The 26,297-nt window shown below is 47.4% G+C and overlaps 1 protein-coding gene across 6 annotated transcripts in view; it reads left to right on the top strand.

Moving 5' to 3' along the window:
• VSNL1 (visinin like 1) overlaps window positions 1–26,297 on the top strand; it is a 136,828-nt gene that overhangs the window by 57,124 nt on the left and 53,407 nt on the right. For 4 of the 6 annotated variants that reach the window (XM_006137590.5, XM_089777042.1, XM_025178743.3 and 1 more), the window contains one exon: window positions 21,734–21,900. In XM_006137590.5, the coding sequence (XP_006137652.1) occupies window positions 21,739–21,900 (162 nt within the window). In that variant the 5' untranslated portion in view covers window positions 21,734–21,738. The remainder of the gene's footprint in view (window positions 1–21,733; window positions 21,901–26,297) is intronic. The other 2 variants (XM_006137588.5, XM_075923455.2) reach the window with 1 other exon arrangement.

Raw genomic sequence — 26,297 nt, 5'->3', positions numbered from 1 at the left:
AACCTCCAATGGTTGGGGACCACTGCCTTAAAGCAATGTGCATAGCCGCTTGTGCCCTCCCTCTGTAACTGCACTGAGCGGATTCCCTGATGCTGCATCATGGGAGGAGAAGAATGTGTTGCCCGACTGAGCATTTCCTATTCTAATGAGAGTGTTCATAGTGACTTTATTGTGGAATATTATTGATCCACATTATCATTGTTGCACTTAGAGACCAAAGTCCCATTAAGCTAGGCACTCCTCAAACTAAAGAGACAGTCCTTGTCCCTAAAGCGCTTGCAACCTACACATAATCCTGTATGTGGACAAAACCAATTGGAGAGCCCAGGAAAATAATGAGATGATACTGGGGGGTGACCAAGGTGAGCAAGAAAATCACTGGTCTCAGCTAGCTGCCTACCACTGTTAAGGGCAGTTTCTGTTTGTTTGTTTTTTGCATGCATCATGGCAGGGAAGAGTTTTAGAAGGAATATGAAGGGAGGACAACAGAGTGGTTTTGTAGAGATTTATGGGGAGCTCCTGTCATTCATGAAAGACAGAGTGGGAGAAAGTGCAAAGGTGCATATTGGAAAAATTGAACACGAGCAATTGCAAATAGATTCATTTAAAGAACTAAGGTGGGAATCAACCTCTCAATATTGTGTATGAGGTGATAGCTAGATCAGGGATAGGCTGTGAAGGGCTTTAATGATGAATACCAAGTACAGTAGTTGGATTCACGGGAAAAGGCGGAACTAGTGAAAGGATGCAAAGAGGGGAGGAATCAAAATAGAAGATTCCACTCTATTTACTGTGATCAACTTTTAAGGTCTGTGTTTTGTTTCTACTGACATTGGCATTGAGGCAAATTCCTAATGAGGTAGCATGAAATGAGTGAGCACTGACAGCTGCAGGATGTGTCCTCCTGGAAGCCTAGTAATGCAACCTAAGTACATGTCAACACACAGAATATTTGTCCTCCTTGCAGGAGTCCTCCCCTGCATGAGGGAAGTCATGTGTGAGGCCATTATACCTAGCATATAAATGCACAAATATACTGCCTTGACAGCATGGATAAGGGTATATTTAGGGAATAATTCCACATGGAGCACCTTTTGGTTCATATCTTATGCTTTTAAAAAATCCTACTATGCATAATCTAATTGGCATGTTGCCAGAATTTCATGACACATACTAATAGAATCTGTCTTCATTATTTTAAGATGGTATCCTAGATTTTTCTCATAAATAATTTAAGTCTCTTGCGCCTAGCACCTGAACTCAGCCTCTGGCCTTAGGTGGTAGACAGGTACATAAAATAGGAGGAATCTTCCTCTCTAGATTGAAACCTCTGAGTTACTCCATCACAGTGGCTGGAGGAGCCTCCTAAGACTCCTGTACAGCTCCCCATCCTGTGTGAGGGATGCTCTGGGGGCTCTCTGTCCTGGATAGCATGCCCATTTCCTGCCCTCTCCCACCTCTTTTGAGGGCGCTTACTTTGCAGTGGGCTTCACACAGTTTAGGAAGTTTGCACTCCCATGCACTCCTCATCCTCTGTCTTCTCCTCCTTTGTGCACCATAACTGCATTAGTTCTTCATCAGGGGGAACCTCCACACCCAGAAGATAGGGGCAAGATTTGCCTATTAATGCATCTCCTTTCTTGGCTGAAGTAAATAACAGTCTCATAAGCAAGAACCTGTGCAGTTTAAGAAAGTCCTCTGTGACACCTAGCAATATCTGAATTAAGTTTCTAATGTAGAGAAATATTGATCTATAAGGGTATGTCTACACAGGAAAGTTATTTCAAAATAACTGTACTAGCCTCTACACAAGCCAATCGCTATTTCGAAATTAATTCAAAATAATGGAGGGCTTATTTCAAAATTGGTAAACCTCATTCCATGAGGAATAGGGCCTATTTTGAAATTGCTATTTCAAAATAAGCATCATGTAGACCCTTATTTTGAAATAGGTGGCCACTAGCCCTTCCCAGGGTGCCCTGGTGGCCACTATGGGCACAAACAGGAAAACTTCTCTCCCTGCCCCCATACCCAGAGCCCTTAAAGGGGTAGAGTCTGGCTACAGTCTTTTGTGGCTAGCATCAGGCCTGCCAGCCCAGAGCCACTCTGCTGCTACCCCTGAGCCAGGCCACAGCATGAGCCAACAAGCTACTGGCATCCAGCTCTCAACTGCTCCCCAGGACCAGTTTGCCAGCTCCCAGGAGCCTGCCAGGGGCTGGAAAAGGCGGGTGCCTGCCTGGTCCAGTGCAGAGATCAGGGACCTCATTGAGGTTTGGAGGGAGGCCTGCAATGTCCATGATCTCCGCACTAGACAGAGGAATGCGGCCGTCTACAGCCACATGGCTGCCAGCTTGGCCACCAAAGGCCACACCCGAACCCAGGAGCAGGTTCCGATGAAAACCAAGGAGCTGCGGCAGGTGTACGCCAGGGCCACAGGGGTCAGCTCCCAAATGGGGCAGACCCAGACACCTGCCCCTATTTTGACACCCTGGACTGCATCCTGGGGGGCGGGATAGTCCGTGCCCCCCAGGTGGTCATCGACCCTGGGGCAGAGGGCCCTGTCCAAGGCACAGAGGAGGAGGAGGACGAGGAGGGCCAGTGAGCCTGTCGCTGGTGTCGTCCGAGGCCGGGGAGGCAACAACATGTGAGTGCCATCACTGTCCCCTTATGCGGGGGCGGGAGGGGAGGGAGACCAGGGACCACTCGCGTGGGCCTTGCTGGCCATGGCTCACGCAGCAACCTGTGCATGTGCCATGCCACCCCTGGGCACGTGGCCCCAGCTGGCCGCCACACAGGGGCGGTGGCCTGTTACCCACATGCGTGTATATAGGAAGGCACATGACGTGTTCATGTGGGTGGAACACAGCAGGACACCCTCCTTCCACAAGTCCCCTCTACACAGAGGCAGGGGACATCTATTTTCCCTCCTCCCCCAAACCCACACCACATACAGCACAGGGTCATGGGTGCACTTCCAGGCCAGTTCCCACTCCCAGGGATAGCAGGACATCCCAAACATGGCCCCTGTGCTAGCACATTGGCTCTGATGGTACGGAGACCTGTCGTCCTTGCTTTGCAGAGGGGGAACTGGGCTTCACCCACTGTGTCCCCAGGGAGAACTGACTATCTCTTTTGTTTCTCCACAGTTGTACCACCCCCCGCTCCCCCAAGACATCCTCCTGCACCTGGGCACTCAGCAAGCTGACCCATAACCAGGAGGAGTACCAGCGGCAGCACCTGGGGGTACTGTGAGGCTTGCACCGCACCCTGGACTGCTGGATGCACGAAGACCTGCAGCTCCGGCTGGAGAGTGGGCGGGAGCTGCTTGCCCAGGGCCGTGCCATCTGCAACCACCTGCAGACCCTGGTGCAGAGATTGGTGCCTCCTGCCGCTCCAGCCCCTGCTGCCGCCCCATCTGTTGCTCCTCCTCCCACGCCTGTTCCCCCTCCCGCTTCTTCCTTCCCCTGCTCCCCCCCTCCTGTGGGGATGCCAAGGCCCCTGCACCTGCAGTGCTGGGAGACAGGTGGGTCGGCAAGACCCCCAACCCTGAGCTTTTCCTTGCCCTTCCTCTCCTTGCCTCCCCCTTCCAGCTCCCTCTCCTTGCCTCCCCCTTCCAGCTCCCTCCTCCCAGGTTTAACCCTCCCCTCTCCCACCCTCTTGCTTCCTCTCTCCCACTTTCATTCCCCCTCACACACCAGTTTTGTTCAATAAAGAGAGTTTGTTTTCTTCAACACGTGTCTTTTTATTGTACATCATGAAGGGGGGTTAGGGACGGGTAAGTGGAAGGACATGAAGGACATGAGTGGAATGAGGCACAAGCCCCCAGTGGAGTACACCAGGGAGACTTTAGTCCTCCTCCGGGTAGAAGCTCTCCCGCAGGGCCTCTCAGATGCGGACAGCCCCCCGATGGGCCTCCTGGCTGGCAGCCGTGTGGGGCTGCATATAGAGGCCGGCCAAGTGTGTTTGGCCTTTGTCATCCAGACTGGCAGGAAAGCCTCCCCCTTCCTCTTGCACAAATTGTGCAGCACACAGTACGCAGTACGTTGCCACCACGTGTGGAATATTACTCTCCGAGAGGTCCAGACGGATGAGGAGGCCTCCACCATGATGCGGGCCTTGCCAAGCCTGGCATTAAAGGCCTGTCTGGCAGGGTTGAGGTGTCCTGGGTAGGGCTTCATGAGCCAGGGTTGTAGGAGATAGGCTGCATCGCCCACCAGGCACACAGGCATGTCCGCCTCCCTGACCCTGATGTGGCGATCAGGGAAGAAAGTCCCAGCATGCAGCCTATGAAATTTATGGAGATTGCCTATCTCCTAGAGCTGGAAGGGACCTTGAAAGGTCATCAAGTCCAGTCCCCTGCCTTCACAGCAGGACCAAGTACCATCCCTGATGAATTTTTGCCCCAAATCCCTAAATGGCCTCCACAAGGATTGAACTCACAACCCTGGGTTTAGCAGGCCAATGCTCAAACCACTGAGCTATCCCTCCCCCCCCTAAATGGAGGACTTGTGGTACACACATGTGTCGTGTGCTTTGCCGGACCAGCCCATATTGAAGTCCACAAAGTGGCCCCAGACACAGCCTGCAGGATGATGGAATAGTATCCTTTGCGGTTGATATAGAGGGAGGCCTGGTGTTCCGAGGCAAGGAGGGGGATGTGTGTCCCATCGATAGCTCCCCACAGTTGGGGAAGCCCAGGGCACCAAACCCCTCGATGACTGTGTCAACAGTGGCAAGGCAGATGACTCTGCAGAGCAGCACTCTGTTGATGGCCTTGACCACCTGTAGAGGGACACACAAAACTGAGAGTCGATGAGGTGCCAGGGTGGCTGACAGTTCTTCCTTGCCACTGCCCTGCGCCCCACTCCAGGAGCAACCCCCCTGCAATCCTGGCCACCGTGGGCAGTCCTTAGTGCGGGTGGGACAGAACAAACCCTCCCGTAGAGGGGACTTGCACCACCTTCCCCCCTTTTCCCTAGGACAGCCCATCCCCTCCTTGCACCCTCCGTCCTGGCACAGTGGCCGGAGACTGCCATACCTGCATGGCATGAGCACTGCTCCAACGGTGGATCTCCCCACGCCGAACTGGTTCTCCATGGATCGGTAGCTATCTGGCGTGGAGAGCTTCCAGACGGAGATGGCCACATGCTTCTGGAGGGGAATGGCAGGCCTCATGTGCGTGTCCTGTCACTGCAGATCAGGGGCCAGCCACTCCCAGAGCGACAGGAAGGTATCCTTCTTCGTCCTAAAGTTCTGGGTCCATTGTTGGTCTCCCCAGCGCTTCAGGACGATATGGTCCCACCAGTCACTGCTGGTGTCCAGACGCCAGATGTGGCGGGGCACGCTGGCATCCAGGAGCTGCAGCTGCTCCTCCACATACCCCAAGAGGGTCCGGATGACGGCTTGGGGGTTGGGCTGCAGCAGAAGCTGCAAGGCAGCCTCCAGAAAGTGCTGCCAAGCTTGCAGCAACACATCCAAAAGAAGCACCAGAGTGCTCCATGGTGCAGAGTGCTGTGGTGTCCCAAGTGAGGGCAACCAGAGCACGCAGAGAAAAAATGCTTTGCGAGGTAAGCAAGCAGGGAAACCTGAGAACTGGCTGTCCAGGGGGTCCCTTTAAGCACAGGCCTCAGATACTTTGTGTGGCTGCTGCCTGAGGCTAACTCCTGACCTGATGCCCTGCTGGAACTGGTTTCAGCTGGCCTTAAATGCGATTCAGCATCCAATCAGTGTGGACGCACTATTTCAAAATGCATTTTGTGTATAGACGCATTATTTCGAAATAAGATATTATTAGCTATTTTGAAATAATGCTGTAGTGTATTTGTACCCTAAGGGAGGCAAGATTATACTTTAGTAAGTAGGACCTAGCAAAATATTTGGTTACTAAATTAACCACCAGTGTCAGGAACACAGTGTATACTAATTCATGACAGCCTGAAATCCTGTTAATGATTTATATTGTGTGTTCTGTGATTGTCTTTAAGGAAACATGGGAACATGATAGCAGTTTTCAAGTACCCAAATGGGTATTACAAGAAGGAGGGAGAAAAATTGTTCTCCTTAACCTCTGATGATAGGACAAGAAACAATGAGCTTAAATTACAGCAAGGGAGGTTTAGGTTGGACATTAGAAAAACTTCCTGTCAGGGTGGTTAAACACATGAATAAATTGCCTAGGGAGATTGTGGAATCTCTATCATTGGAGATATTTAAGAGCCGGTTAGACAGACATCTATCAGGAATGATTTAGATGGTGCTTGGTCTTGCTATGAGGGCAGGGGACTGGGTCTTTTTCATGTCTTGAGGTCCCTTCCAGTTCTAGTATTCTCTAATTCTATGAAATCTGCACTTTGTCAGTAGACTGATTAAAAGAAGAATAAGTAGTTACACAAATAATAATCATAGGGTAGCTTTAGTGCTTTGGCACCTATTTTCCCTCCTGCAAAAATGCTCTGGACACTGTAAATCATTAACACAATAAAATATTTGGTTAATAAAGCTCCCCATTTTTAATTTTTGTACCAACAAAACAAAACCCTGAAGAGGAAGATAATAAATGTGAATCCAGAAGAGTGAACATTTATAGGACACAGGGTTAAAATTGCTTAAAAGTCATGATGAAGGGCCTGATATGGATGTAAAGAAGAAGTGAAACCTGCACTGTAGGGTTCATCACAGCAGAATTCACTCATTTAAGACTCAAAGGCATAGTCATAAGAAGTCATACAGTGTTTGAGTATAAACACCTGCCAGGATTAGGCTAAAAGAGGAAGTCTTGAATGTGGCCAAGATCTAAACTGTTCATACCAACAGTGCCAATTTAAAGTAATTTAGCTATTTTGTATACATCAAGTAGAAAGAGCACAGGAATAATCAGGATTGTTCAAACAGTGAGTAAGCATGATGCAAGCAATTCAGATGAACTGCTGGGATTCCTATTGAAAAGAAATTGCAACAATCAAACCTGGTGGACATGACAGCTTGTGTTGTTTTTGTGTGACGTTATGTAACCACAGGGTTCAAGAAAGAACTAGATACATACATGGAGCCTAGGTCCATCAATGGCTATTAGCCAGGATGGGTAGACATGGTGTCCCTAGCCTCTGTCAGAAGCTGGGAATGGGTGACAGGAGAGGGACTGCTTGAAGATTCCCTGTTCACTTCCTCTGGGGCATCTGGCATTGGCCACTGTTGGAAGACAGGATACTGGGCTATTGATTTCATTTGGTGACCCCTATTTCTTATATTATGGGAACAAGTAGATAACTTTTCCTTACTCACTTTTTCTACATCAGTCATGATTTTATAGACCTCTATCATATCCCCCCTTAGTCTCCTCTTTTCTAAGCTGAAAATTCCAAGAAAAGAGGAGACTAAGGGGGGATATGATAGAGGTCTATAAAATCATGACTGGCATGGAAAAAGTGAATAAGGAAAAGTTATTTACTTGTTCCCATAATATAAGAACCGAATGAAATTAATAGGTAGCAGGTTTAAAACAAACAAAAGGAAGTTTTCTTCATGCAGCGTACAGTCAACCTGTGGAACTCATTGCCAAATGATTTAGGACTTTAACAGGGTTTGAAAAGAGCTAGATAAGTGCATGGAGGTTAGGTCCCTCAATGATTTTTAGCCAGGATGGGTTGGAATGGTGTCCTTAGCCTCTGTTTGTCTGGAAATGGATGACAGGAGAGGGATTACTTGATGATTACCTGTTGTGTTCCCTCCCTCTGGGACATCTAGCATTGGACACTGTCAGTAAACAGGATACTGGGTTAGATGGACCTTTGGTCTGACCGAATATGGCTATTCTTATATTCTTATGTAGTTGGATCTTTGCTCTGGTCCCGTATGGCTGTTCTTATGTTCACAGATTAGAAAACACAGCAGCCATTGTAAGAGCACAAGTAGTAGAGAAAAAAAAATCCCTTTTGTGACACATGTACTTTGCATAGATGTTTTTTAAATCTGGCTCACTATCGCCAATTATGTACCTTCAATATTCAGGTCACTTATCAAAAAGAGCATCTTTGTAACCAGGACCTCTAACTACTGACAAGAATTTGATTTCATTCAGGGAGGAAAAGGTGTTTCGGATGCATCCAAACATTTCTTCACAGTAAAGACTAAATGTGCAGGCAACCCAGAGCAAGAATGATACAGTTGTGAGACATCAGCGCATTGAAGGTGCTCTATCCTGTATTGTGAAATAATTTTAATAAGGGGGCTAAACATGGGAATAGATCTTTGAAAGTTATCACATATCTAATCTCTCAGGCCTGTTCTACACTAGACCAGGCAAGTCAGCTTAAAGTATGCCATTCAGCCATGCAAAATGCATCGCTGGATGTAGCTTACCTTAAGCTGAGCCCACCGCAGTGTCTACCACAGGATACCAACAGGAGCACATGCTCCTGTCAGCTTCCCTCCCTCCTCACAGAATGAAGAATACAGGACACCATCGCGGGATGCCCTCAGCATTTGATTTGGGGGTTTACACTAGAGCCGGTAAATCAAACGCTAGAAAATTGACCTCTGGAGGGTTGATCTTCTCCATGGTGTAGACAAGCTCTCAGTGATCATACAAATGTGCAGTATGACCAAAATGCAGAGGTGACCAGGATCTAAATAGTAAAGACTGATAAAGACTGTCTCAATTCCAAAGAAGGCTGGAACCCACAGTGGAGCCCACTGAGCTTGGAACTTGTGTTCAGATGTAGCTGGAGGTGCTCAACTTCTCCAACTTAGCACATATTTCAGCATCCTGAAATGGTATTTTGAATTGGGGGTGACTCTCTTAACATTTGAAAACAATGCAGTTTGTGCTCTTGGAAAGCAAGTCTTTGAAATGCTATCAGTACTGGAATTAGAGCCACCGAACCTGCTTACGGGCCCAAGTTGAACTTGGTATATTCAGGAGACTGTGGACTTGCAATCAAAAACCTGCTGGGAACTGACAGCTTTGCCATAAAACATGTTGCAAACTTGTTACCATGGTCAAACTGAATGAGCACCGAGAGTATGTCTGAATAATCAGATTAATGATTGCTGAAGTTTAGCTGAATATTTTTTTAGCATATGAATAAATCCCATGTTACAGCAATAGGTGGTGGAAATGTTTTGAAGTTCTGTTTTCACTTACTATATATGAGGACAGAGATGAGGAGAATATTCCAAATAAGGAAATAGTCATCTTTAACCTGATAAAATATTTCTATTCTTAAAACTCCGATCAACCTGATGACTGCAGATGATAATGGGTAGGCAGTGGAGAAATGAGGCCACTGATCAGCTTGTGTCTTATACTGGGATGATTATTTTCTTTCAGCATTGGCAAAACAAAACACATCTATCCCTTTCATACTTCCAGTTTTATGCCCCTAAACTTTCATATGTGCCAACCTCTGTCCAAAAGAGGAGAGGAAACAGAAAACCAGAAGTGTGGGTGTGGAGGTGGGGGGGGGGGGGAGGACTAGTCAAGTGTGAGCACAAGAGCAAAAAAGGCATCAGGGCACTCAATCTGGCCACTTCTTCTGTGAGAGCTTTCTCCCCTGCAAATTTTGCCTTTTAGAACATCCAGCTTTACATCTCAATACCTAGTCAAGTGTGCATCTAATTTCCAGTAGTGTCTGAAACCATCTCTCTTTCAACTTTCCTAAACCTCTTACTTTCTCTCTCCCTCTGTGTTTATTATTTAACAACCTAATAATGGCATCATTTAACTCCTTTAAGGAGTTAAGAATACATTTGTATGACTGTACTGTATAATGTCAGTATTCTCCATTTTCCCCACAAGTAGAGTATCCATTGTGGATAGAAGTACAGGCAGTCCCCGACTTACGCGGATCCGACTTATGTCGGATCTGCACTTACGAACGGGGCTTTCTCGCCCTGGAGGTCGAGGTGGCGGATTGCTACCTGTGAGCTCCGGGGCGAGAAAGCCCCGTTCGTAAGCTGCTCCGGTGCCCCTGGTCTGCTGGAGACCGTCTCCAGCAGACCAGGGGCACCGGGCGGGTTCCCGCGCTTCTGAGGCTTTGCCAGAGCAAAGCCTCAGAAGCGCGGGGAACCGCCGCTGCTGCCGCTTCAGTCCCGGTGCCTGTGGTCTGCTGGGGACGGTCCATGTTTAGATGGGGTGCTGCTGGGTTGGTCCAGTAGCACCGAGGAGCGGCGCTACTGGAGCAACCCAGCAGCACCCCAGCTGCTCTGCCCCAGGCGTCCCCAAGTCAGCTTCTGCTGAAACTGACCAGCGCTGACTACAGGAAGCCCGAGGCAGAGTTGCTCTGCCCCGGGCTTCCTGGAATCAGCTGCTGATCAGTTTCAGCAGCAGCTGACTTGGGGACGCCTGGGGTTCTTAAGTTGATTCTGTATGTAAGTCAGAACTGGCGGTCAGTTTCAGCAGCGGCTGAATCTGGACGCCAGTTCCGACTTACATACAGATTCAACTTAAGAACAAACCTACAGTCCCTATCTTGTACGTAACCCGGGGACTGCCTGTATTGAACCAGGATCTGATCTCAGCTAAAACTAATACCAATCCAGAGTAACTGCATAAAATCAGTATAGTTGCACTTATTTACTCTTGTGTTCCAGAGACCAGAATCTGTCACACCTGACCATGTGTGTATGTGTATTTTGTTAGTAATAAATGTGGTGCCTAATTGTGATTAACTTCAGTGTTACACTGAAAATCCCCATGCATTTATTTTTCTGTAAGGGCTATCGCCTCTGTTTCATTGTGTGGCACAAATGGCAGCAAGAGTGTGGCTAAAATCAATACCATGGTGTGCAAAGTGTTGTGTGAAGGAAAAGCTGGCAAATCAGGTTCCTTCCTCTCTTCCAAAGGGAAGAATACAGCATATTCTTGCATTCCACAAAGCTGCATAGTTCTGATGAATCTTCCCCTTCTGGGCCATGATGGCGCAAATCCTTTCTGCTCCTCTGTGGGTGCAGGGGACCTTTGGGGAGTAGAACCACTTTGATGTACCAGGCATGGGACAAGGTTTGGGGAGGCCATTCTGGAGGTGCCTGCCCCTTTTGTGTAACCTAGCTCTGAAAGTGTTGTGCAGTGGTGCTTAGGGGAGAGGGCTGTGGCCAGAGCCAGTCACTCCATTCATAGACTCCCACTGAATTCTGGTGGGTGAACTCCTCTCACATTCAACTCACAGAACCCCCTAGCAACTTCCTGAGCCTGGGTTCTTTGGAGTAGATTTTTGGCCTTGATGTGTGAGTGGTAGGTTCTGGCACTAGGGTTCTATTTTTTTCTGTGGAACAAGAAATGTATTTGAAAGGATGAATCACCAGGCTGGTTTCACAACCCTGTTCTGCTTCCAACTATTCTTCATGCTGACGTTAGTAAGAGGAAAGGCAGTGTCGGAAGTAGCCTGAGGAGAAAGAAACAATGCTGAGATTGGTCAGGAGTTGTAGTTATTACCAGAGCACGGCAGGGAATTTGTTGAACAGCCTTGTGAAAAAAATAACAAGAAAATTGGTGTGTTATTTCAGATTACACCCACAGTTCTGTACTTGCCTAGTGTTTTTGATTTCTGTAATTTTCCATTATATATGATACGGCATGTGTGCAAGGGAAGAACAACTAGTACCTGAGGGTATGTCTACACTACAACACTAATTTGAACTAACTTAATTCGAATTAGTTAATTTGAACTAAGCTAATTCGAACTAGTGAATCTAGACCTAAAAACTAGTTCGAATTAGCATTTTGCTAATTCGAACTAGCATGTCCACATTGAGTGGACCCTGAACCGAGGTTAAGGATGGCCGGAAGCAGTGCCGGCAGGGCATCAGATTAGGACTTAGAGAGTGCAGCTGCTGTCTCAGGCTAGCTGAGGGCTGTGCTTAAAGGGACCCGACCCCTACCCTGGACAGACAGTTCTCAGGGGTTCCCCGCTTGCAAGCAGTCCTGGCCTGGAGTGCCCTGAGTGCCCACACTTGGCACATCACAACACTCGGCCATCAGCCTGGCTGCACTTTCCGCAGGCTGCCATCCGGGGGGGGGGGGGATCAATCAGGGGGCTGCAGGAGAGCTTCCACCCCGAGGAGCCAGCCCAGTCCTCCCCATGGGGGGCTCGTACCCCATTCCTCCCTCACCTCCTTCCACTTACTCCTCTCTAACCCCCCCTTCCTGATGTACAAAATAAAGGACACGTGTGTTCAAAAATAGAAACTCTCTTAATTGAACAAAACTCGGGGAAAAGGACGTGGGAGAGGGTAGGGCAACTAAAATGATCAGGGTTTGGAACAGGTCCCATATGACGAGAGGCTAAAGAGACTGGGATTTTTCAGCTTAGAAAAGAGGAGATGGAGGGGGGATATGATAGAGGTCTATAAAAGCACAAGTGGTGTGGAGAGGGTGCATAAAAAAAAGTTCTTCATTAGTTCCCATAAAGAAGGACTAGAGGACACCAAAGGAAAGGAATGGGTAGCAGGCTTCAAACTAGTAACAGAAAGTTGTTCTTCACAAAGCAAATAGTCAACCTGTGGAACTCCTTGCTGCAGGAGGCTGTGAAGGCTAGAACTAGAACAGAGTTTAAAGAGAAGTGAGATAAAGTCATGGAGGTTGGGTCCATGGAGTGCTATTAGCAGGGGGTAGAAATGGTGTCCCTGGCCTCTGTTTGTGGAAGGCTGGAGATGGATGGCGCGAGACAAATGGCTTAGTCATTGTCTTCGGACCATCCCTTCCAGGGCCCCTAGTGTTGGCCACTGTCGGCAGACAGGCTACTGGGTTAGATGGACCTTTGGTCTGACCCAGGATGGCCATTGTAAGCTCAGGGTCGGGGGTCTCAGTGGACCACCTTAATTTTCATGCACACCTGCTCCTGGGTGTCCAGGCTGGCAGCTCTCCTGCCCAAGCCTGCCACTTTCCTGTGCCTAGTGCGGAGGTCGTGGATGAGGTCCACGATGTCCTCACTAAACCTGGTGGGCGCCCGCCTCTTGCGGACCTGGGCAGGCTCCCGGGAGCCGCCAGCCTGGTCCCGGGAAGAGGCGGAGGGCTGGGTGGCAGCGGGTGGCTGGCTCGAGCCGTGCCAGGTGCAGGGTCTGCTGGCTGGGTGCTGGCCGGTTTGCACCTGGCACGGGCACCGTAGCCAGCCCGTGCCCCTTGAAGGGCTCCGGGGCCGGGAGGGGGGCAGACGAGTTTCCCTGGTGGTGCCCAGAGTGGCCACCAGGGCAAGCTGGGGAGGGCTAGCCTCCCCCTAGTTCGAATTAAGTGGCTACACAGCCCTTAATTCGAACTAGGCGTTAGTCCTCGTGGAATGAGGTTTACCTAGTTCGAATTAAGTGCACCGCTAGTTCGAATTAAGTTTGAACTAGCGGTTTGCATGTGTAATGCCTATCAAAGTTATTTCGAACTAATGTCTGTTAGTTCGAATTAACTTTGTAGTGTAGACATACCCTAACTTATATGAATATCAAAGGATTAGACCAGTGTTTCCCAAACTATGGGCCGCGGCCCGATACCGGGCCGCTGGAAAAAAATACCAGGCCTCAGTGTGGCTGTCGGGAGGGGAGCAGAGCTGTGCGGGCTGGGAGGAGGTGTGTGTGTGGGGGAAACGGGCCACCGAGAAGCAGAATTGGGGGCAGCAGGACTGTCCAGTGGAGATGGGGAGAGGCAGGTGGGCGGCCGGCGGAAGCATGGTTGGGGGCAGCAGGGCTGTCCCGTGGAGATTTGGATGGGCGGGTGGGCGGTGGAAGCAGGGTTGGAGGCAGCGGGGCTGTCCGGCAGAGATGGGGGGGCAGGTGGCAGAAGCGGGGTTGGGGGTAGCGGAGCTGTCCCACGGAGACTGGGGCAGGTGGGCAGCAGAACCAGGGCTGGCCGGGGGAGATCAGGAGGAGAAGCACGGGAGAACCAGCTGCTGGAAGCAGGGCTGGATGGGGCAGCGGGGCTGGTCAGGAGGGTTGTCGAGGGAGATTGGTGGAGGGCGGGGGGAACCGGCTGCCGAAAGCAGGGCTGGACAGGGGTAGCAGGGCTGGACTGGGGAGATTGGGAGGAGAAGGGGGGGAAGCGGGACTGACCCGGGCACATGCAGACCCTGGCAGACGAGTTAATCCGGCCGCTAATTCCATTTTGCCCCCCTTCTTCCCACATACCCTCCCTCGAGTAGTTGCGAACTGCCTGGAAGGTAGACACATTCAGGCAGTGTGAGCACATCTACCAGCCAGGCAGTTCGTAGCTAAGAACTGATATACCTAATTATAATAAAACTTACCTAATTAGAAAATACTGGACATTTTATAAGTCTGGTAATTTCTCAATTTGTTTCCCAGACAAAACCCTGAAATACTGGACTGTCCAGTACAAAACCGGACACCTGGCAACCCTACCCCTTCTTGCACCCTCCCTCTTAGCAAGATACCCTACCCCCAATCTGCTCCTGCTCCCGCCTCCTGGAATACCCATGCAGCGCTGGGTCCCCCAAACCCTGGCCCAGGCTGGGCGGAGGATGCAGCTGGGCAAAACACTGACAATTTATTCATTTTTCATTCTTTTTTTAATATGCGTTTATATTTTTGGGCTGAAACAGTACTGAAAAAAAACCGGGTTCTAACTAAAGTAAAAAGTTTGGGAAACCCTGATCTAGCCAGCTTTCTAGCCATCTTACAATCCATTTATCCAATCCATATTCCTTTAACATGCTGGCAAGAATATTGTGGGTGACTGTATCAAAAGCTTTGCTAACACTGGCACTGGGGGCTTTGAGAGGACCAGAAACAACTTATTTTAATATTCATCATTTGCTTAATGAATATGCAAATATGCAAATGAATGTTACTGGTCCTCCAAGAGCTCATGAATGGATTTACTGGTCCCCGTGTCAAAAAGTTTGGGAACCCCTGGACTAGACTGTGACAGCCTCATTCAGGGAGCAATGGTGATACTCATCTGAGTTTCTGCTACAGGTTTGCAATTTGGCACCAAGGCATGGCTCAAGGAGTAAAGTACTACTCAGGAGGAGAAAAGGCATCAGTATCTGTCCTAATGGGGTTCATCATGTAGGGTAGTGCTCACCAACACAAGAAGAATTGCAAAGTACAGACCATAGTGAGAGAAAGTGACATTTTATATGAAAAAGTTTGATGCTTCTGCCTAGTGCTTATGGAACAGGATTGTGACTTTGGCTACATATTGATTAGGCTAGAACTGTGGTCTCCAACCCGGTGCTCGCGGGCGCCATGGCGCCTGCCCGGCTCTTTACATGCGCCCGCGGAGCAATCTGGGCTGGCCCTGCCCCTGGGCGTGCGGCAGGTGCCAGCCCCGGGCGCATGGCCGGTCCCGGCCCCGGGTGCGCTGCGCGTGCCGGTGCCGACCCTGACCCCCGGCCCCGGCCCCGGCCTTGGCCCCGGCCCCACCCCCGGGAGCGCCGCGCATGCCCTGGCCCCGGCCCCGGCCTTGGCCCCGCCTCCGGGCGCGCGGCGCTTACGGGGGGAGCACTGGCCCCGGGCGCATGGCGCTTGCCGGGGGGCCCCGCCCCCGGGCGCATGGCTATGGGGGGGGCCCCGCCCCCGGGCGCGTGGCTATGGGGGGGGCCCCGCCCCCGGGCGCGTGGCTATGGGGGGGGCCCCGCCCCCGGGCATGCGGCTGGGGGAGGCCGCCCCCGGGCGGGCAAGTGTCCCCGCCCCCTGGCGCCCGGTGGGCGAATGGCCACGCCCCCTGGCGCCCGACAACCTGAAAAGGTTGGGGACCACTGGGCTAGAACAAGTGTGCAGGAGAGGTGAGCACATTTTTACATGAGGAATCTCACTGACACAGATATCAGTGCCTTTACTCCTCCTCAGTAGTACCTTTGTCCGCATGCGGCACATTGGGGTTATATGTGTGGCCCATGAGACATCTTGTTTACTGTTGCCCACGATTCCATTGCTTTCCATCTGCATATTTTTTCCCACTAGTATTACTAAGGTGACATGTACATAAGATAAGGGCTTGTGAAGTGAGGTGCGTGCTAACTGCACACAACATTAACTGTGAAAGCAGTGTGCTCCCTTTGCATTCAAAGCTCTGCTCTGGTTCAGTTGACTCACCCTGCAAATTCTAGGTATGCAATCTCAAGTAGCAAAACTCCCCTATTCTGGGAGACCATCTTGGTTACAGCAATCTTGTGGCCCACTTAGATGGAGAGCCACTCATGCAGCCCACTCATTAACCTAGGTTGCTCATCGCTGTTCTATATTTGCAATATTAAATCTTGACTGAAATTACAATTACTTTTCATAGAGGTTTCAACACGAAGAATTTCAGTGTATATTGCTAGTAGTTTCAGTCAGTGTCTTAGTGATTGTCTTGATTTTGCCCTGGCTGTATTTAATAGACTTTTTATTTTGCTGGCACAGAAGTTTCAAAAAATATTTGTTTAAGGCATGTTGCTTAGAAACTAAACATTTTTTAGGCTGGTGCTTCAGAATATACAACACTTGAACAACAATGCTTGACTATTCATATACTCAAATTATTTGGATGCAAACGAATCGATTGAACAAAAATTTTTCTCCACAAAAAGATTCTGATAGTTAGTGAGTGACCTGCCTACTTGAAGAACTTAGAAGTTATGTAGCTGTCCTGTTTCTGCCTAATACATATTAATGGATTTTCTGAGGGGGGGGGGAGCATGTTGTGTTAAACACTATTATTATAGTTTATTGTAAAATGTTTTAATTTTAGAAAATTAAATGCATGTTGGCAGCTAGTACATTCATTGCTAAGGACAGATTATACCTATTGCATAATAATAAAAGATGCGAAGAAACCCTAGAAGACTGAACTAAACCTCACGGTTAACTAGAAAAATCTATGAATAACATATTTCCTGCCAAAAATAATTGGATCTACAGCAATGAGATGCCTCAGCACTCCTTGATGGTCATATGACATTGTTGAGCCTTACTGCAGATTGTAATTCGTATCTATTTTGCTAACAAAAGAGCTGGAGGTTGAAAAGAAATGGAAAAAATGAACTGATATAATTACAGTAGAGGATTATACCAGACAGGACTGATCAACTCATTCAGTTCCCTGCATCAAACCGAGCAAGGCTGATAATGAACTATGTTTAACAAATAAATGAGAATACCCACAATTGCAGTCCCAAATTATCCCTTCCTTACTTGTTGGTGATGTTTCACAAAAGCATCATTTATGAAAGGTTTCTGTTAAACTGTTCATTGCAATTAGCACTAATACAATACACAGAGAGGTTTATATTATATATATGGCAGGATGCATCAAAGGCTGCTGAAAAGCATTTGAGGCAGATCAGACAATCTGTAGTGGAACAAACAGGTGAGCAAATACTAGGATCAGGTATCACAGAAAAAGACAGAAAAGAAGTGTCTCATTTCTCTGACTATGATGAGAGAAGAGATTATAGATAGATATGTTGGGCCAATAGTTTGCTCAAATACTCTGGTATAAATCCAGAACAACCTAAAATGTTCAGCCCTGCCCTAGTACAGGCAGTCCCCGACTTACGCGGATCCGACTTACGTCGGATCCGCACTTACGAACGGAGCTTTCTCGCCCCGGAAGTCGGGGCGAGAGAGCCCCGTTCGTAAGCTGCTCCGGTGCCCCTGGTCTGCTGGAAACCGTCTCCAGCAGACCAGGGGCACCGGGCGGGTTCCCGCGCTTCTGAGGCTTTGCCAGAGCAAAGCCTCGGAAGCGCGGGAACCGCTGCTGCTGCCACTTGGGTGCCGGTGCCTGTGGTCTGCTGGGGACCGTCCCCAGCAGACCACAGGCACCGGGACCCAAGCGGCAGCAGCGGGCAGGTTCCCGCGCTTCTGAGGCTTTGCCAGAGCAAAGCCTCAGAAGCGCGGGAACCCCCGCTGCTGCCGCATGAGACCCGGTGCCTGTGGTCTGCTGGGGACGGTCCCCAGCAGACCACAGGCACCGGGTCTCATGCGGCAGCAGCGGGGGTTCCCACGCTTCTGAGGCTTTGCTCTGGCAAAGCCTCAGAGGCGCGGGGAACCGCCGCTGCTGCCGCTCCAGTCTGGGTGCCTGTGGTCTGCTGGGGACGGTCCCCAGCAGACCACAGGCACCCTGACTGAAGCCGCAGCCGCGGGGGGGTCCCGCGCCTCTGAGGCTTTGCCAGAGCAAAGCCTCAGAGGCACGGGGAACCGCCGCTGCTGCCACTCCAGTCTGGGTGCCTGTGGTCTGCTGGGGACGGTCCCCAGCAGACCACAGGCACCCAGACTGGAGCGGCAGCAGCGGCGGTTCCCCGCGCCTCTGAGGCTTTGCTCTGGCAAAGCCTCAGAGGCGCGGGACCCCCCCGCGGCTGCGGCTTCAGTCAGGGTGCCTGTGGTCTGCTGGGGACCGTCCCCAGCAGACCACAGGCACCCAGACTGGAGCGGCAGCAGCGGCGGTTCCCCGCGCCTCTGAGGCTTTGCTCTGGCAAAGCCTCAGAGGCGCGGGACCCCGCTGCCGCTGCGGCTCTGCTCCCCCTGTCCCTGGTCTGCTGTGGGGGGGGGGGCGCAGCTAGTGTGCCCCCCCCCCCCCCGGCAGACCAGGCTTTTGTTTTGGACTCTGGGGCAGAGCAGCTGGGGCGCTGCCGATTGGTCCTGCAGCGCCCGTGGGCACTACTGGACCAACCCGGCAGCACCCCAGCTGCTCTGCCCCAGGTCCTGATTCAGCCGCTGCTGGTCAGTTTCAGCAGCGGCTGAATCAGGACGTCTGGGGCAGAGCAGATGGGGTGCTGCTTTGTTGGTCCAGTAGCACCCCAGCTGCTCTGCCCCAGGCGTCCCCAAGTCAGCTTCTGCTGAAACTGACCAGCGCTGACTACAGGAAGCCCGAGGCAGAGTTGCTCTGCCCCGGGCTTCCTGGAATCAGCTGCTGATCAGTTTCAGCAGCAGCTGACTTGGGGACGCCTGGGGTTCTTAAGTTGATTCTCTATGTAAGTCAGAACTGGCGGTCAGTTTCAGCAGTGTCTGAATCTGGACGCCAGTTCCGACTTACATACAGATTCAACTTAAGAACAAACCTACAGTCCCTATCTTGTACGTAACCCGGGGACTGCCTGTAAAGCATTTAGAATATATACATTGTCAGCCAGGGGAGCCAACAGCTACACTGGGCCCTGGGCAAGGTTGGTGCGAGGGGGCTCTACACTCCTGGAAGGGGTGGTGCTGGAGATAGAAGGGGCGGGGCCAGTGTAGCCAGCCTCAGCGTCGCTTGGAGTGCACTATGCCCTCCAGCAGCACTCTGGTAGCAATTTAAGGGGCTCAGGGCTCTGGGTGCCATCACCTGGACCCTTTAGAATTGCTGGGCCCGGGGCAGTTGCACCCTTTGCTCTCCCCATCAGCAGGACTGTTGTCAACTTTCCACAAATGCAGGTGTGTATATTAACTTTGCCAAATACAGTAGAACCTCAAGAGTTATAAACAGCAGAGTTACGAAATGTCCTACCAGCCACATGTCTCATTTGGTACCAGAAGCATGTAATCAGGTAGCAGAATAGACTAATTAAGGAAATAAATAAATTACATTAAATAAAACCCCAAACCCTCCATGACCACAAATACGGTATAGTACTGTGTTAAATATAAACTACTAAAAAAAGGGGGGGGGGGTTAAAAAAGAAATTTCACAAGGTAAGGAAACTATTGTGCTTTGTCAATTTAAATTAAGATTTTAAAAATAGCATTTTTCTTCTGCATAATAAAGTTTCAAAGCTGCATTAAGTCAATGTCCAGTTGTAAACATTTGAAAAAACCATAATATTTTGTTCAGAGTTATGAACATTTAAGAGTTACCAACAACCTCGGTTCCTGAGGTGTTAATAACTCTTTCTACTGTACAATGTATGGTAGGCACACAGTCTGAACGCATATGTCTCACTGTGACAAACATTTAGAGTGACTGTTTCTCCCTTACGCATGTTTAAACTGGCGTAACTTCATTGATCTTAATGATTGAGGCTGTTTTGAATGAGAGTGAAAGCAAAGGCACTAGGGCAGTTTTTTTCCTACATATTTGTGGGTTCTACTAAAAATGGATTACTGTTCTACATAACGGCTATTATAATTCACAAAGAAAATAAGAGATTGAAAATGGACTTCTTTGGTATGCTAATGATTTTTATATAGGAAGCAAATGCAGAGCACGTGTTACCAGGTTTGTCTGCTAGATACTGGCAATACCTAAAGAAATTATGCGCCCAGATGTGCCTTCAGTTACATCTATGCAGCACCAGAACGTGGTTGTGTGACAGAAGACAGAATTGGTTCCTGAGTCTTTGGATTATTACTGGCTGATAATACTTTAGTTCTATAGGTTACACTATTTTACATGGCCATCCTTGCAGCATTTATTTCCTACCCAGTAAATCTCTTGAAAATGTGCCCCTTTTTCTGGGTGTTCAAATCTGTGCTTTTTGCTGAAACATGTGCTGGCTTGGCAAAGTGACTTGCCAACAGCTATGACTTACCCCTGGGACAAGATGGCTTGGGTAAGATTATTATGGGATGGTTTACATGACATGGGCTATGTCTACACTATGTGGCTTTATTGGGAAAAGGTACGCAAATTGCTAAATTTCGGAAAAAAACCCTATTTTGGAGGAGCCCTTCTTCCTTGAGGGAGGACGAAGACAGGGCTTCCAAAAGAGTGTGTCTGCTCTTCCGCAAAAAAAAGCAGAAGAGCAGATGCATTCCCTGGACGCGGTGGAGTTTTTTTGGGATACCTGGAAAACCCCTGTAGTCTAGACATAGCCAGAATGGGAAGGGCTGTAAAGAAAAATTATTAGCACTTGGGAAGAGCAGAGATGAATAGGCTTTAATGCCATGCCAAGTGTCACTCAATACACTTACACAAAAGGATACACCTATCACAGCCACCAATGATGCAAAGCTAGGAAGGCTGGCTAACACTATGGGAGCCTGTGCAAACAAAGGAGGCTGTGAGGACATGGTGGAAATGAACACTAAAGAGTAGTTCACTCAATGAGAAAAAAACTAAGTATAAAAACGGGGAAAAGTTTGTTTAACAGCAATTTTGCAGGAAATAAACATTTTGAGTGGGGAAGGAGGGAAGAGTTGGCAGGTGACTGTAAACTGAATGTGGGTGTGAAAAGTGGAACAGACACCAAACAGTGCTCAACTGGACTGTAGAAATATAAATGCTAGCTATTGGTCCCGCAAACACCTTTCTGTGCACAGGACACAACTAAGTACCACACGAAATTTTAAACAACCAGTTAGCAAAATAGTGTAGACAATATAATATAAAACAAAATAAAAGTACTGCTGTTTAGAATATGTGGTCCACAAGGAGAGATGAAGGGAAATGATTTTATGAATTTGATGGGCTGGATCACATAAGTTTACTTGGAATTTTCACCTGGTGAGCTGACACCTGTCTTCCTGCCCTTTAGGCCTCTCCAGTATCCTGGGAGAGAAAAGAAAAGAAGAGTAGAATTTTTATATTAAATTATTATTAAAGATAAACATATTAAGGAAATTCTCATATTTGGAAAGCAAACTCAGCAGTCTCTCTGAAGGACTTAAGACCTTTAACTGAAAGATGAATTTCTTAGTTTTTCCCCTAATTCAACTTGACACTTATTTAAATACAGTTTGGCTTCCAAATGAGTAGGGAGAGCATGGGCTAGGGCTTGGCCGAAAGCGTCAGCACAAAACAAGGTTGTCAGTAGCATATACCATCTTGGTTGCTAATCAAGTTTTAAAACAGTCACAGCAACTTGGCTAATTGTATTAATTTGCTTTTCTTAAGGCAGAATGGGGAAACAAAATAGCAAACTGGCCCCTGAAGTGATGGAGGATCTGGTGAAGAGCACGGAGTTTAACGAACATGAACTCAAACAGTGGTACAAAGGATTTCTAAAGGACTGTCCTAGTGGTAGACTGAACCTTGACGAATTTCAGCAGCTTTATGTAAAGGTATGTTATTTATTAGCTTCCTATTCCACAGCCACAAAAAGAGTATCAGAGTGATGCTTCAATATGTGTACAACAAATTTTTTTGATTCAGATTAAAGTGAATACTGACAAGGAGCAGCCAGACATGTATGTAGAAACTGCTATAACGATCAGAACAGTGGTCCAAATAGATCAGTATCCTGTCTCCAAGAGTGATCAGTGCCAAGAGGAAGGATATAATTTTCCCAAAGGGGAAGATTCTTCCTCCATCTTGTCAACTCAGGGTTGCTTTATGCCCCAAAGGTTGAGGGGTTATGGCCCACTCTTGCAAGATGATCCATTTTGCCAAATCCCTGTAATTTATGCAGTGCTATTGGTTTCTAAAATGTGGATGTTCTCATTACTATCGAACGATCTATTTTTCTTTGGATTCCCAGGCTTGTATTAGCCGCAGTGAAGTCTTGTAGCAGTGGGTTCTATAGACTATGCATTGTGTAAAAAAAGAAGAAGAAAAAGTTTCTTTTTGTATGTTTTAAATGTATTGCCTTTCCTTTTAATTAATCCCCTTGTCCTTGGAGTATGAGAGAGGATAGGTAGGACAACTGGCTACCTTCTTTTTAATAATCATTAATTTATCATGGACTCTGTCTTCTTGTATTGTACTATGTATTTATTCTGTAACGGGAGAAGCATTGTGGACATTGTGAGACTCAGATTTATATTACAAAAAAATCATTCAAAATGGAACAACTGCCTGAAGGTCAGGGGCTTCAAAGTAATTTTAAGGAAGAAAATTATTGACTAGAGGTGATGAACCGGTGGTTCAGAAAATTACAGTGTTAGGGTGAAGAACAATAAAAATGCCAGCAGTCAGTTTTATCAGTGCTTTGATGGCCTGGAACTCAATAATGATCTCTGTAGGCAAGGGCTATTCGTATTTATCTGAAATAGAAGCTGCAGTCTCTCTTTCTTGCCTTTCCCCAGCCCTGAACCACACCATCCCCACAAATATTATAAGCAGCCCCCTTCCTGCAGCCAGTGGAGGTTACTGTACAAACACTGCCATCTACAGCATACATGAATTAATCCCACATCTGTGCACTTTAAAATCTGTACATTGAAACAGTGTCCTGAAAAGTCATATCTTATAGATGACTGTGATGCCATAGTTGTTATTTTGTGAGACTCCTGTTCTTACAGCTTTTGAGTGCTATGTTTTGTGGTGAGTGATTGTTGACTGCCTCCATTTTGGATAATGTATGGTGTGTGTCCTACATTGCCTTGCATCTTATTTGTCATGCATGTTTGTAGGAAAAGTAAATAAAGGTTTGCAAAATATGTGTGTGTGTATATATATATAAAGTGTTTTACTGTTGTGGAACCATTGCTTCCTGTTTGCTAAATTACAAATAAATAGGAGAGAATAAAGTTTAAATAAGTATCGGTGGGGGATTGTATGTGTGGAAGAGACAGTTTATGATGTCATCTCTGAGTCGTGAGTACCTCTCCTTTCCAAAAGTGTTTCTGAGTCATCTCTAGAAGTCATTGTAGACTCCAATAAGGTGCTTTAGCCTAGGGGGAAATAGCCCAGTAATAAAATTTAGTTCCATTGTTACTTAGCGATGGTGCAAAGTATAAATCACAGAACATGAGAGTTCAGTGTTGCTTAACAGGATGACAACTTTGATAACACAGTGAAAAGTCAATCTTTAGTTATAGACTTTTGAAAGAACAATCATAATGTTTTGTTCAGAGTTACGAACATTTCAGAGTTATGAACAGCCTCCATTCTCAACTCTTCAGCTTCACTGTCAATGCATCTAACATGTCATTTCCTGACTCTCTGAGATACTCTTATTCCCCATGTTCTCATGGAGGTTGAATCTTGATACTTGGAACACTCCTTCATTATTTGCTTCTTACCACAAAAACATAAAATAAAATAAATCCAGATTTGACAATTAATTTTTGCAGCATAGGTTACCACAATAAGTCACAAGACATTGTTATTGGATTTTCTGCATTCCAGTTCTCTGACATGCATATTAAGAGTAAAAACATCTAACATTTATGTTGATTTCTTTATTGATTTCTTTAAGTTGAGTGTGAGCTTCCACTTAGGAGAGAAGTTCACAAGTTGAATATGTTGGATTTTAGCCAAGAATGTTTCCATAAATATTTTATTAGGATGATGATTACAAGTTTTACATTCACTTCAGTGTTACATTTTCTCTTAGATGTCATCATCTGTTGCTCTCATGGGATTTGTGTTGTGCACTTAGACATGTTTGAGCAAGGAATGATATTTGCATGTTAATGGCAAAACACTGATCTAAGGAAAAAGACTCCTCCTGCACATAGCCAATGGAAAACATCTACAAATTTTACTATCACAAGAAATAATATGTTCTTGTGATATTAATATAAATGACCAATTTTGCAGAGTTTTGCGGTCTGGTGACTTCGTTCTTTTTTACAATACTCTGCAAAATTGTAGTAATTGTTACTTAGGCTTCAGTGGTTACACAGAGACTGTGAGTTACTTGTTTTCATTTGATTTTCGCTTTTGTTTTTAGAAGGATTTCTGGTAGACAAGAGTGTTTTCTGCTTTGTTGAGGTGGCACCAGTCGTTATGCCTTATTTTTCACCTGCGTTATGATTTGGGTCAGCTTGGAATTCATTGCTCCTGGGATTCGTTCTATAATCCTCACTGTGCAAACTTAAGTCGAGTAGTGCTCATACAACTGGATTTTCTTTGTTTACAGAACTTGTTTTCAGAGTGCTGTATGAATGTGATATGTCTCTACATACAAATGTAGACCATTTAATAGAGCATCTTGTAGTCAAATATTTAAGATTACCTACAGGTATAGTTATTGTTGCGATTTTGACTCATTTGGTGTCATGGCTATCAAGATTAGACTAGGGATGTTAAATATTGGTTAATTGAATAGTTGATTAACCTTATGAATTCTTATAGGTTCCTCGACGATTCTGTAGTTCCTGGGGGTGGGGCCAGCAGCCAATGTGCTCTGGCCCCATGCCCGAGAGGCTCCGGCCACTCTGTGCTGCTTCCTCTGTGTCAGAGGCAGCAGCACAGTGTACCAGGTGGAAACTGGTCCATGAGGGGAGCCAGTTTAAAAACCTGCTCCCCTCGCAGACTGCCTGCCTGTTGCCCTGTGCTGCTGCCTCTGATACAAGGGCAGCAGTGCAGGGTAGCAACAGCCCCTGTCGGGGTGGGTCTGAGCTCCCAAACCCAGTGTGAGCCAGAACTGAGCTGGGCTGGCTGCCCACCCAGCTCCTAATACACTTCAAATGCAGAGCTGCAGCAGGGGTTGGTCCCAGACCCTGTGCAAGCCAGGACTGAGCCAGACTGCTGACCAGCCTGCTAAAACGTATACTGGTGGGAGGCGAGGGAGTGGATGTGTGCAGTCTATAGCATTAACTTATATGCTTTTGCTTATAGTTAATTGACTATACTATTACATCCCTAGATTAGACCCCAGACTTTGTGCCTACTAGGGATGTAAAGGGTTAACCGGATAATGGATTACCTGGTAAACATTAACCTTATCAGCATGCTTACCAGGGTAACTGGTTAACCAGTGCCTGACCCAACTGGAACAGCCCCTGCTTTCAGTGTAGTGTGGCAGGCTCTCCTTGCTGGGTTAGAGCAGCCTTCCCACTCGCAGTGTGGTGCGGCGGGCTTGGTCCGGCCTGGTCAGAGAAGCCTGTCGTGTGGCAGTCCTGGCTGGCCACTTGCCCATGGCATGGTGCGCCAGAGAGCGGTTTCCAGTACATCAGGCCAGTTAATTTGTTAAACATATAGTTTAACTGGTTAACATTTTAAACGGGATTTATATCCCTCATGCCCACATAGATGAATGAGCTGAATGCTACTGAATAGTTTTAGTAGCACATTTATTGGAGGGTTATATTTATTGTGTTTGTAGTGTATTCATCATAAGGAGTTAATTTATAAAAATACATTCAAATAATATCGGGAACCTGAGTTAAATCAAACAAACATGGGATTTCTGGGTTCGTGTTGTGATTCAAAACATGTTATTTTGATTTAAAAGGCCAATTTCATTTTATTTTAAATCTTGACTTCAGCAGGATTACTTCAAGGATGAACATGCCCCATACTGTGCAGGAATGCATGATGGGCATTGATGATAACAGGAGTTGTGTGTGTACTAAGTGGAAAATAGACTGCTATGATGTCATACAACTTGAACTTGGCAAGCACATACTCTGGGTTAACAGTGAAAGTAAATGCCAATAATCCTTCAAATGGAAAGGAAATATTCAGAGTTAGGATGATGTAATGCACCATAGGATAGTATTAAATAATAAATTGGGTGTAAAGTTTTATGAATTTCTCTTATATATTTTAATAGGCCATATTATTCATC

Source organism: Pelodiscus sinensis, chromosome 3, assembly GCF_052426305.1.
Source record: "Pelodiscus sinensis isolate ZL-2025 chromosome 3, ASM5242630v1, whole genome shotgun sequence".
Lineage (NCBI taxonomy): Eukaryota > Metazoa > Chordata > Testudines > Trionychidae > Pelodiscus > Pelodiscus sinensis.
The sequence above is the reverse complement of the archived record's forward strand: the minus strand, read 5'-3'. Positions and strand labels throughout refer to the sequence as shown.